We start from the raw sequence: 11,751 nt of genomic DNA, 5'->3' as shown, positions 1-11,751 counted from the left end.
GCTGTCCTTCATTTTCTCCTTAGCTACCTGTGTGCTTGGAGCACTGCTCCTGTAGCTTATTGTATGGCATCTTACCCCAGATAGCTGTGTGCAGTGCTTTTTTTTTGCCTTTTGCACCACTTACGTCTGCAGCTGGTCCTTGCTTAGCTGTCTGCACCCTGTTACAGCCCTCTAATGCTGCCCTCTTTCTCCCAGCAGCAGGGGTTAGGGGACAGCTGTATCTGTTGGACCTGCATCTCTTCTTACATCCCCTCTCTGCAAAGATACAGGAGAGGGTGCTGTCCCAACTACTTCTCAGTTCCATTGTTAATCTAAAATCCAAAGAAGGAGAAATGAACAGAAGAGTGTGTAATCCACAAAGAAAAATCACAGCCAACAGTCTCACTTACCACTTTTTTCCTTCTAGTATTTATATATGTAGATCTTACTGACAGTTTCCAGATTGATGGGAGGAAATTCTGAGGAGTCCTAGCTAGAGAGAGATTGCATAACTGAATTTGGCATCTAACCATGTCCACAAATAGCATTGTTACAGTGTGGACTGACTTCTATGTAGCTGTCTTCCAAATGCCAGCATGGAGATATGCTATAGGCATGCTGAAGTTGTTTGGGCTTTAATACACCTAGATGTGATACCCAAAGGAAGGAGCAGGCTTGCCGATCATAGTACACCTTAATGAACCCTATGATCCACGTAGTTAATCTGAGCAGAAATTTCTTGGCTTTTCAATATTATCCTATGAGCCACAGAGAATCAAGCAATTCTTGAAGCATTTCACTGTTTATGTAACAGTGTCCTGTTTAGGTTAGAGTATAGAAGAGTGTCATTGAGCTATCTGGGATATGCAAATTGGCTTCTCCTGGGTTTGAAATGGCCTTTGAGGGGAAAAAAAAAAGGAAAATAAATAAATTGGTTCAGCAAGAAATCAGATACTGCTACAGAAAGGAATTTGGGATGAGGTCTTAAATCTCTTTGTTGTGCTGGTGGCTACCAGAAAGAAAGGCCTGAAAGAGATGACAGAAGAAACTTTTTAGGTATATGAAAGAAAGTTCCATTGGCCTGCCTGAGCCACTCAGAGTACTCAAGAGGGAGAATGTTCTTGAACTGGGAAGAAAAAATGAGCAAAACATATAGAAACAACAGGGTATGTGAAAACTTAATATATGCTTGTACAGGTAAAAGGTAAAATACAAATCTCACAGACAGATAACTGAGCTAAGCATGCTCATTTGAGATGAAGAATGTAGCCTAATATTTAAGGGACAGGAGCTTCAAAAGAGTCAAAGTCAAGCTCTTTCACTTCATCTTGTAGCAGAGGGCATTTGTTGTTTTGGTGGCTGGCAGATATATGAGAAAGCCAGAATATATAGGATCTTGTATGATGGATTGGTAGTGAGATCTCAGCCAGCCTTAAAGAAGATGCAGTTGAGATCAGAGGTATACACTGCCTTGTTTTCTCACTTTTTGAGGAAGGTTCTTGGTCATTGGATTTTTGGAGGTCTGAGATTAACTTTGTGATAAATAACTCCTCCTATCAAAAAAAATCCTCGGGAGACCTTGAGTCCAAAATTTCTCCTGTGAAGTAGGAGTTGTATACACATTTTATACATTTTACACACACACACCACACATCTTGACCTCCAAGAGTTAAATCAAAGGTGCTGTTATGATAGAAACCAATAGGCCACATAACAATGGGAAAAAAGCTAGCAGGGGGCACATAGCTTTAAAGAAGTTAGCAACAGCTGGGAATTGACTGGAAAGTAGCTATATACATTGCTAAAATTTATTCTTCACAAAGCTGAGCTGAGAATCAAGAACACCTGTAGAGCTTCCTTTATGCCTGCAAAATGAAGTCAGAGTTATATTCTTTCTCCTCATAAAGTCTTTGTGAAGAGGGTCCCTGAAAAGAAGGGGATAAAGGGGCAGGGACTGTATAGCAGTACCCTCAATGACTGTGGCCACGTGTACACAAGATGCTGACACAACTGCACAGTAGTGGCACATGATAGAAACCGTGATGCAACGCTACTGCATAGTAGTCTTAGTAAACACTGTGCAGTCAGTGTCTTGTGTAGATGCAGTCTGTCTCTAGGATGCACTGGACTGAAGTGAATCCAGCCCATGTTGCTGAAAAGAAGGAAAAGAGATTGTCAAAAGAGGAAGAGAACAGTTTAGTTATGGCTGTCAGAAGCCTTTCAACATGACAGTGAAACTTCCTGTTCCAAGAAAGTAGAGTGGGTAGTGCCAGAACCGCCAAAAAATGTTGACCCCTTCCAGTCAGTGGGTTGGATACAGTCTGAGGATGGAGCAATGTTGGGACTATGGGCAAAGCAAATAGTAATTTTCTGGGTTGGTTTTAGGAATCCTGGGACAGTTCCTAGAGGGAAGTCAGTGTCTGTGCTTCAGTATCAATGGCACTGATTTCAAGGAAAAAAAATCTCAGCTCACTGGTGCTCTTGAATGAATGGGACTTTTATTACTGTTGCCCTCTGTGATTTGATAGAATAGTCATAGATCGTTGTTAGGGGAGGGGCACACAAACAACTTCCTGCAAAGTAAAGAGCTGGGCTTTGAAGTAGAAGCTAAATGTAGTAGACCTGAAACTTGAAACACAGATAGAAAGTATGGCTTCCCCACAAAACAGATTCTGGATGTCCATCGGAAATGACCATCAACACTTTTTAAGACAGACAGAGCTTTAAGCTCACTATTTTCGCTCTGTCAAGAGGTGGGTGAAAAGCACCCTCCTGTCAAAAACCTAGTCGTTGGCTGGGATGGGGAAATGATGGCTCTCAATAGAGCAGACAGGAAAAAACTAGACGTAAAAATATCTAGAAACTTAATCTATAACATTGCTACATTGTTCAGTTTTTGAGGTGATGTGTCACGAGCAGGGATCCCAGTTTTCCACTTGCCATGGAAAAACATGGTAAAACCCGGATTTTCTCATTTTAAGAAGAAAACTAAGGATTTTTCTTTTTAAGGAGAAAATGTGGGAAATGACGGGTTTTCCTTTGTAGGCTGGCAGAGGTCTAGCCTGCTAGGGGCTGGAGGGAACGGGAGAAGGGCAATCAGGCACAGGGCACTACATGCATGTGCATGCAAACACATACAAGTAGCAGCCAGGCAGCTTGGAGAGCTGCTCCCTGCAGCTTCCCACACTTAAGTCTGGGGGATGGGAATTGAGGCCCCCATAGTGAAGGGGGAAGTTGGGCAGGGCTGAGGCTGGGACATCAGCAGGGGTTGGGGGATGGGGAGTGAGGGGCACCAGTGGGGCTGGGGAGGCTGTGGCTTGGGAGTGAGAGGCTCTGGCAGGGCCAGGGGGTGTTGGGGGGGCATGAAGGGCACCAGGGGTGGAGGTGGGCTGTGGGTTGGAAGTGAGGGGCACTGGGACTGTGGGTGAGGAATGAAGGGCACAAGCAGGGATGATGGGATGTGGCTTGGTAGTGAGGGGCAATTGCATGGGCAGGGCACCAACATATCAGAGCTGCTCAGCACCACAAAGCAGTTGGCAGGACAGCCACAGCTGGACCTGTGTCCTTGTGAGAAAAAGGCGCATGGGCAGCTCAGTTTTTTCATGATAAAAACCCCAAAGTTAAATGCCAAAATTGATATATATATTTAGAATTATTTTATTATAGTGATTGAGGCACTGGTTAGCTTGTAAACTGCTTTAAAATTGTAAATATATCAATAAAACATTGTGTTCAAGTGATACCTATATATAAGAGACATGGGGCTCTTTAGCCTGGAACAGCGCAGGCTCAGGGGTGAGCTGATGGCCATTAGTTTATCAGGGGTGACCACCAGGATCTGGGGGAACGTTTGTCCACCAGAGCGCCCCAAGGGATGACGAGGTTGAACGGTCACAAACTCCTGCAAGACCGGTTCAGGCTGGACATCCAAGCCCCCAAGGTCTGGAACAGTCTGCCAGCGGAGGTGGTTCAAGCACCTACATTGAACACCTTCAAGAGCAAATTGGATGCTTATCTTGCTGGGATCCTATGACCCCAGCTGACTTCCTGCCCTTGGGGTGGGGGGTTGGACTCGATGATCTCCCGAGGTCCCTTCCAGCCCTAATGTCTATGAAATAAAATAGCATTTAATTTTAATAATGGAAAAATGCAGATTTTGGTTTTTCAAGGCAGAGATTTTGCTTTTTTTTTTCCTTTCTAATCAGAGAATTTGCCATTTTTAAACAGACAAAAACAGGATCCCTGGGCATGGGGAAGCCCATAGACACCACAGAGCTAGAACTCAAATCTCAAATAAGATGCAGAAGTGGTTGGGCTGCAATGCTCTGTATATTTTTGGATGGTGTACAGAATTTTCAGTAATAATTTTTTTTTAAACTTCATCCTATTTAAGATACTGTTTATATCACGGCAGAATCCCTGGCCGTAGCCATGGCATTTTTCCGTCTTGGACATGCAGGTATTTGAAGCTTAAAAACTACACTGACAGCAGTCTTTAGCTGACTTTGCTGAATGCAAACTAAAGATACAAACCTCTTAATAGAGAGTTATTAATTCTAAGAAGCACATTACCTCTGTCCTTTTCTCCAGACACGATCTCTGAAAATTGAAGTTGACAGAGCAACCAACCATTTTTTTTTACACCTATGTGAGGGGCAGGAAGGGGCGATAGTTAGACTAATTCTAGACTTGATGCCTATTATTTTACAATGTTTTGAAATATGAGTAGCTATTTGTGGAATTTATATAGAATTACACAACAGTTGTGTTCAAAAATAGCTATACCATTTATATTCATTGTTCAGTTTTGACTTTTCACACCGAGTCAGGAAGAACTCGTTGAGTCTCATATTTATTGATTTAACTGAGGTGTTTTGAGCATTGGTTTTGAATATACGGCACTGAACATTTGTGGTTTTATTATTTGGGCATCATATTTGACTTTTTTTTTTAGCACATGATCTCATTAAAATAAGTCACACGCAGCACCAAAATAAGTGTATTCTGACAGTCTGTTAAACTAATGTATTCACCATGACAAAATGTTGTGATGTTGCATGGGACTCGTCATTGCATATTGGTGCAACGTAGTAACTTACAGCACACTTATTTTGTGGAATTACATCAATGAGCTGGATATACACCATTGGCTTCTGAGAGGTTCAGAACATCTGCAACTCCCATTAACTTCTATGAGAACTGCAGGTGGTCAGCTGCCCTGAGGACTGGAACTTTTGGGAGCAAGCAAATGCTCACCCTGGATCCCTCAATCTAATGGAGATCACATCCAGACTGAGAGTCATATGTTAAAAATCAAAAGGCTTACCATATCCGCTTTACATTACTTCCAAATGTATAGTACAAAACAGACACATTTTGCTAGGAGGAGACCTCTTATTTTCCTTTGGCTGACTGGGCTTGGGAATATATGCCTAATTAACAAATTAAGACAATATTTGTATACCAAAACAGAAGTTACTTACTTTCAACCCCAGCAAATACACTCAGTGTCACAGTATTTGGTGCTGTTAGTGAAAATTAGTACCTTTTTAGTCCCAATTCTTTTTCAGTCCATCTCCAATCCTCATTCTCTATTACGTTATTTCTTTGCTGTAGTCACCCACCCTGGCGATCTTCAAAAAGTGTCTTGATGCTCATCTGACCCTAGTGGTCTTTTCAGCCCAAGTGCAGGGGGCCTGGACCCATTGATCTGTAAGGTCCCTTACAGCCCCTAACAACTATGAAAAGAGTGTTAAAAACCATACAGAACTGATAATGCACACTATATCGATGGTTCCAAAATGTCCAGGAACTTAAATTAGAAGAAAGTATTGTAAGCTACTGTGGGGGAGGAGAGGAGCCGGCGGGTCCCAAAGCCCCATGCCCCAGTGCTAACAGGCTCATTTCATGACCCTTGGCACAAAATGCCGGGGCGGGGACACTTACTGTTCACAGGTGCGCCCAGGAGGAAAGAGAGGAGGCGGCCCGTTCCAGGATAAAAGAGACGCCGACGGCGGCTCAAGGATGGGAACCAGAAGCGAGCAGTGGCAGAGCGGATGCCAGCAGGTGCACCTGGGAGTGGACACCAGCAGCACGGCAGGATTTTTTGGGGTAAGGGAAAACCCCATCAGAGCTTGGGAACTGGTGGGGGGGACTGGCCCAACCCCAACATGGACTGTTTTGAGACTGAGGGAGCGGTCTGGATCGGCATGAGCCGGGGAGGGCTGTCAACACCCCAGCGGACTGGAGAAGACCAAGGGGGGCACGTGGAAGGTTCCAACAGCCACCCGGCTCGGGAAGACCCCTGGCTGTTAGCATTGAGTTGTTTCTTATTTCTTTTGTTGCGGATCTTGGATACTGGAATGGACCAGATAGATGGTCTCCCACTGGTGGAACGGGTGAGGGTGTAGGGGCAGGTGGAGCCCTCAGCTGTGTGGGGCCCAGGAGTCTCATCTGCAGACTGGTACGCACCAGCTTATTAATACTGGACCAGGTGATCAAAGTTGTGGCAGGCAAGACCGGACATGTGCGGCCTACAGGTGAGCGGCAACCCCAGCAGATCACTGGGAGGATGGCCCTAGCATGAAGCGGGGAGACTACAGTGAGCAGGCACGATGTGGCCCCCCTGACAGCTACCAATTTAATAGCTTCTCTTTTATCTTTTCTATGTTATACCCAAGGATCTACCAAGTTTGTTGGCTGCTGGCCGATATGGTGGGCAGACTGCAGGGCTGACAGCTATTTTCACAGGCAGAGTGTGATCCCCCACCCTTTGGTAAGCTGTTTTTTTTCTTCAGGGCACCTGTCAAAAATTTAGCGTTCTACCATGATTTTGGTAGGTCCCTAGTTAAATGGCTAGCAAGAAAGCATAACATACAAGTTACTATGGTAACTAATGTGGAAAATTCTACAATTAACAAAGAAAAATAAGGATTTTACACCTTCCATTTTAGCACAGATTCACCAAATCATCATTTATTTCATGCCAGACCTAAGAGCATTATATTAAATTCTGCCACATTTTTGGCAAAACCCATATTGATTTTACTGAAGTTTGGGTTTCAGATGTGAAGTATGTTTACAACACAGACTATGGTGTAGTGCAGAGATACCTGCTAGCTTGCATATCAGAAGCAGTCTAGCTATGACAGCACAGGTCTTCAGGTGGGCAAATCTATCCTGCTAAAAAAGTTTCATGCTATTGTGCCTGACTACTTCTAGTACCTATGCTAGTGAAGTCAACTCTAAACTACACTAGAATCTGATTAACACTCAGTTAAACAAGAAAATTAGTGCCCCGTATATCTGATCTGTAATAACAACAACACAAACAAACAAACAAGGATAAAACACTAAAGTCAATTTTGCTAAAAGAAATTTAGTTGTAGGATATATATCCCTATTTTTTTCTGTGAAAATTAATTCTTTACTGTATCTTAGTAAAGTAATAGTGACATTTTAAATGTCTTTGATACGGCTTTGCTTTTGATATATTTCCAAATAATTCATATATGTATTCAATGCTTTATTTTTTCAGGTAAAAACAAAACAACTGTGGAATATACAGTACCCTGGTACTCGGATAATAACTTAAAATGATAAAAGTGAGGTTAAAAGGTAGTAATGATATCAAGTTGGCAGCTTTAAACCTATCTACAATTTGCTTCAACTTTAAATCACTGCTGTTTCTTCAGAGCAATAACTGCATAGCATCTGGGGGATTTCACAGGATCAAATAGCTTCACCAGTCCAGACCAGGCAATGTTGTCCTGTAAAATGATATATGATTAAAAGTACATTAAGATGTGTTTGACTTAAAAGCTAAAATATGGGAATTAATACACATTTTAAAGCATAAAATGCAAAACATGAAAACATGACTTTTATGCAAAGCAGGAAAAGCAGTTACTCACTGCTAAACTTACTGGCAGCTTTGTTGTGAACTGACAAAAATGGGTATGAAAAATAAAACAAATCTGTGGCTCATAGTCATTGCATTATTTCTTAGATGTTCTCATGTGAGAGTCTACCACCCATTCTGAACACAGATCCCTTATTTTATGATTATAAGCAAAAATGTAAACGGACAAATCCTTCTCATTTTATTCACGCAAGTACTACTACCCACATGAACAAGGCACATTGAATATAGCCCTACCATTTTATATGGCTTTCATCATTTGGGTTTTTTTTCCTTCTCTAGAAAAAGCACAGATTTGGAGTCTCCTCATGCCAGATTAAGTATTACATTTATAAGTAAATCAGTGTTAAATGCAGCAGGTCTAATCTCCTGTTCTGGAAATCAGACAGCTCTCTATGTGATCTATTGCTCGTTGGCATTTGGGAAAAATACATCATTATTTAAATATTTCAAAATTGCCTCTCTCTGTAAAAATACCAGTTAGGACAAAAGCAAACATTTATTACAACTCATTTGTTCCAAGTGCTCTGTGGAAGAGAATAAAGCAAAGATTTACTTATGATAAAATAAAGCTGTTAAAATGAAAGGTTTATAGTGGAAAAACAGAGCTGTTCAGATGAACGTGTTTAAATATGAAAAATTTATTTTGACCATAGCCTATAACAGAAACTGAAAAGACACAACCATTTCTTTGTACCAAATTACTTTTGTATAGAAAGTGTTTTACTACTACAGCCTAAGTGTGATTGTTACTTCTGAGTTAATCAGCCAAGTTCTTAGACTAGGAGGGTGAAATTCAAATTAAAGTTAATGTAGCGGCACCTTCTTTCTGTATACCAGATTTAAATTTGGCCTCTTCAGACCTGCTATGTTACTTACATGCCTGTCAGTTGATTATTTGCTTGGAAAAAGCTGATTTCATTTTATGTATTAGGTAGGTATAAAAATAGCCCATGTACATTATTTATCTAATCCAAAGTCCAATGAAGTATGTGGAAATGCTCATGATGAGATCAATGAATACTAGATGAGGCTATCCATTATTACTACTTCAAAACTATAATATGTACATAGGGAAATGTTTCTGTAGCACTTTCAGTACTTATTTTAATGACCAAGTTTCTCAGTGCATAGTACAGAAATGAGATTAGTAGTATTTTTTTTTTACTGTCTGCTGACTAGTAATTACCATACAATTAAAAGAACATAAACTTTATTGTTGTAGCATTCCTGAAAATAAAAACATCTGTTGGGTATATGTTTAGACAGAGATGGAATGAACACTTAAAACTTGTAAATATGATGAGAATAGTAATTCTGCAATAGGAAGTCTGTTGCTCAGTGAATAATTTGGCTAACACTCCCAGTTGACTAATACAGCCTTTAGGTTTAATAAATTTTAATGTGAACATACCTGCTCTTTGAGGTAGCAAAGACGATCCAGGAGTATCAACACTTCTATACAGGGAGCCAGAACAACTTTCAACTGAAAGAAAGATTAGACGATATTAAACCCCTAGAAAGGTAGCCAACAGATTATTAAATGGCTACTCATTGCCCCAGAAATAATTTCTTAGAATAAGAATCATTTCCTCATAAATGAGTTGCACAACTGATAGCCTCCCAATTCTTCCCCATCCATTGAACATCTTCAGAAAAAAAAAAAAAATCAGTCTAGTTAAGATCAAAAGTCTGTGAAAGATCAAGGAAACTATGCTATTTGGTTGGCTTGAGGCATTAGTCAACAAGCAAATCATACAGGAGGCACAAAGCTTTTAAAATGGGAAATAATGAACTTTAATAAAATGTATTTTTATTAAATAAGTGCCTGGAGACCAATCTGGGTTCAAAGAGATTCTGATATTTCTTTCTTCACAGTAAATCCCCCTTGAAAAGGACTCTTCCATGTGTTTGCTTTATTATTTGACTGACACCTAATATAGTTCTGGAAGAGGATATGCTCAAAATGTGAGCTTTTTTTTTTTTTTTTTTTTTTGTAGACAACATATCACAACTCCACCCCCATGTAAAATTTAATAGGGCTCTATTCTAGACTTGCCCACATATACAAAGTTATGTTTTTAATCCTTTGATTTTTTTTTTTTTTTTTTACCATATTAAATGCTTCCAGCTCGTTCATTCTAGGCCTGTATTTTTCATAGTAATCCATTATACGGCTGTCTGGGAGCTGCAACAGGAAAAAAAATAAATGACAATTAAAGCCTTTTCTATTACTTAGTCCAGCCAATTTCCGAAAATAAATTATTTTTTCCTAATTAAAAGTGAAATTGAACTGTACTGATACTGTAAAATGAACTCTGAGTTTTATTTCCAAATTATTTTAAACCTTAGAAAAGTAGTAATCTTCAAAGTAGCAATTTTTTCTGGTCTCAATTACTTGTTCTACAGTTAACTTTAGCATTTCATTCTAACATGAAATATTCAGATATATTAATTATTCAGGAGGCTGAAGCCATTCTTAAATGAGCACCATACACTGAAGTGCAGGTGATCTTCCCATTTTTTTTTTACAACAAGCCTTTCACATTCATCCAGTGAAGAAATACTAAAGGGCTTATAAAGGAGTCAAATAAAGGAGGGCATATAGTGCACATAGTAACAGAGTGAGGTGCCAAGACTCTGGGGTTTTATTCCATGTTTGGCCAATTACTCACTGCCGGCTCCTGAAGAAGCTACTTAATTTCTCTGTGGCTCATCTGTGAAATGGATAAAAAAAAAAAAAAAAAAAAAATCTGTGCCTATTTTTCTCCAACTGTAAGTATCCCTGCAGTTTTCCTCTACTTCCCCAGATGTCCTGATGCAATTCTACTAACATTCACACCATAGGAAGTTCTACACTCTTGGGCTCCTTTTGGTGCAAAAAAACAGATACTTCATGAATTTTGCCTGAGCAACGTGAAGTTTCCCTTTTTGGTCATTAGAGGCTACTGTACTGATTGTGTTGCAGTAGCAGTTGGAGCCGCCTTCCATACAAGCTCTGTATTCTGAGCAGGTCAGAGCTTTAGAGACGTTGCAGCAATCAGAGCAAGCATCCAGGTTTGCCCATAACATATGAAAGTAATGAGGGCCCAAAGGAAAGGAAACCCTCCCTCTGAGTGATGCTGCTGATAGAGCTTGCTGGGAATGTAGGAGGTGTGAGCTGACGGCTGCAAGAGCCTATAAGGCAGTGGTAATGAAACAGACTGCAGGACCTCACTGCGCAAGTCCTTCTGGGAAGGAATGGGACTGATGCAACCTGGCAGGGCAAGATGGGACCGCTCTCCAGCAGAGCCAGAGCCAGTAGACCGCTGGATGGTGAGAGAGTGACAGACCCAGGGAACAGCTTCATGGTAGAGCCAGACCTGCATTTGCTTGTGGCACCCACAATCTGTAGTCATTTGAGTCTGACTTCAGGAGGGAGGTAATGTGAGGGGCGTATCATATTTAAAGATCACACTATATACAGCTGCATCATTCTAAATAAGGATAAAACTGTATTAATCTCTTTTTTTAAAATGTAATCAGTTGTAGAGCAAACTCCTAACTTTTGACATCCAAACTTAACGTTGGAATGCTTGGGGTTGACAGGATTGCTGGCTCATTCTACAGTGGAACTCCCACGCGTTCCTCAAAGAAAGTTAACTCTCGACTACAGATGTAAGCCCTCGTGTAGCTCTACTGACACCTACGAATGCGCTGACTTTTCTGCCATGAGAACTTCTAAATAGAACTTTGCAAATCATTGGTATTTTGGGTTTGCAGATTTTGGGTTCGCCTACCCCCAACCAAAAAAAGAAGTTATAGACTGAATAAAAGTTTGCCTTGGACCCCAAACTAAATGCAAATAAGAT

The 11,751-nt window shown here is 40.7% G+C and overlaps 1 protein-coding gene across 1 annotated transcript in view; it reads right to left on the bottom strand.

Annotated features, from left to right (window-relative positions):
* Positions 1-6,928: 6,928 nt before the first annotated feature.
* The window catches only part of METTL25 (methyltransferase like 25), a 138,568-nt gene continuing 133,745 nt past the window's right edge, over positions 6,929-11,751 (bottom strand). Inside the window, exons 10-12 of the mRNA XM_090042629.1 lie at positions 10,014-10,088; positions 9,315-9,386; positions 6,929-7,748 (exon numbers count right to left, since the gene is read on the bottom strand). Of these exons, the coding sequence (XP_089898755.1) occupies positions 7,656-7,748; positions 9,315-9,386; positions 10,014-10,088 (240 nt within the window). The 3' untranslated portion in view covers positions 6,929-7,655. The remainder of the gene's footprint in view (positions 7,749-9,314; positions 9,387-10,013; positions 10,089-11,751) is intronic.

This window comes from Crocodylus siamensis, chromosome 4 (assembly GCF_052110815.1).
Source record: "Crocodylus siamensis isolate JL-2025a chromosome 4, ASM5211081v1, whole genome shotgun sequence".
Lineage (NCBI taxonomy): Eukaryota > Metazoa > Chordata > Crocodylia > Crocodylidae > Crocodylus > Crocodylus siamensis.
This window is presented reverse-complemented; position numbering and strand designations above follow the sequence as displayed.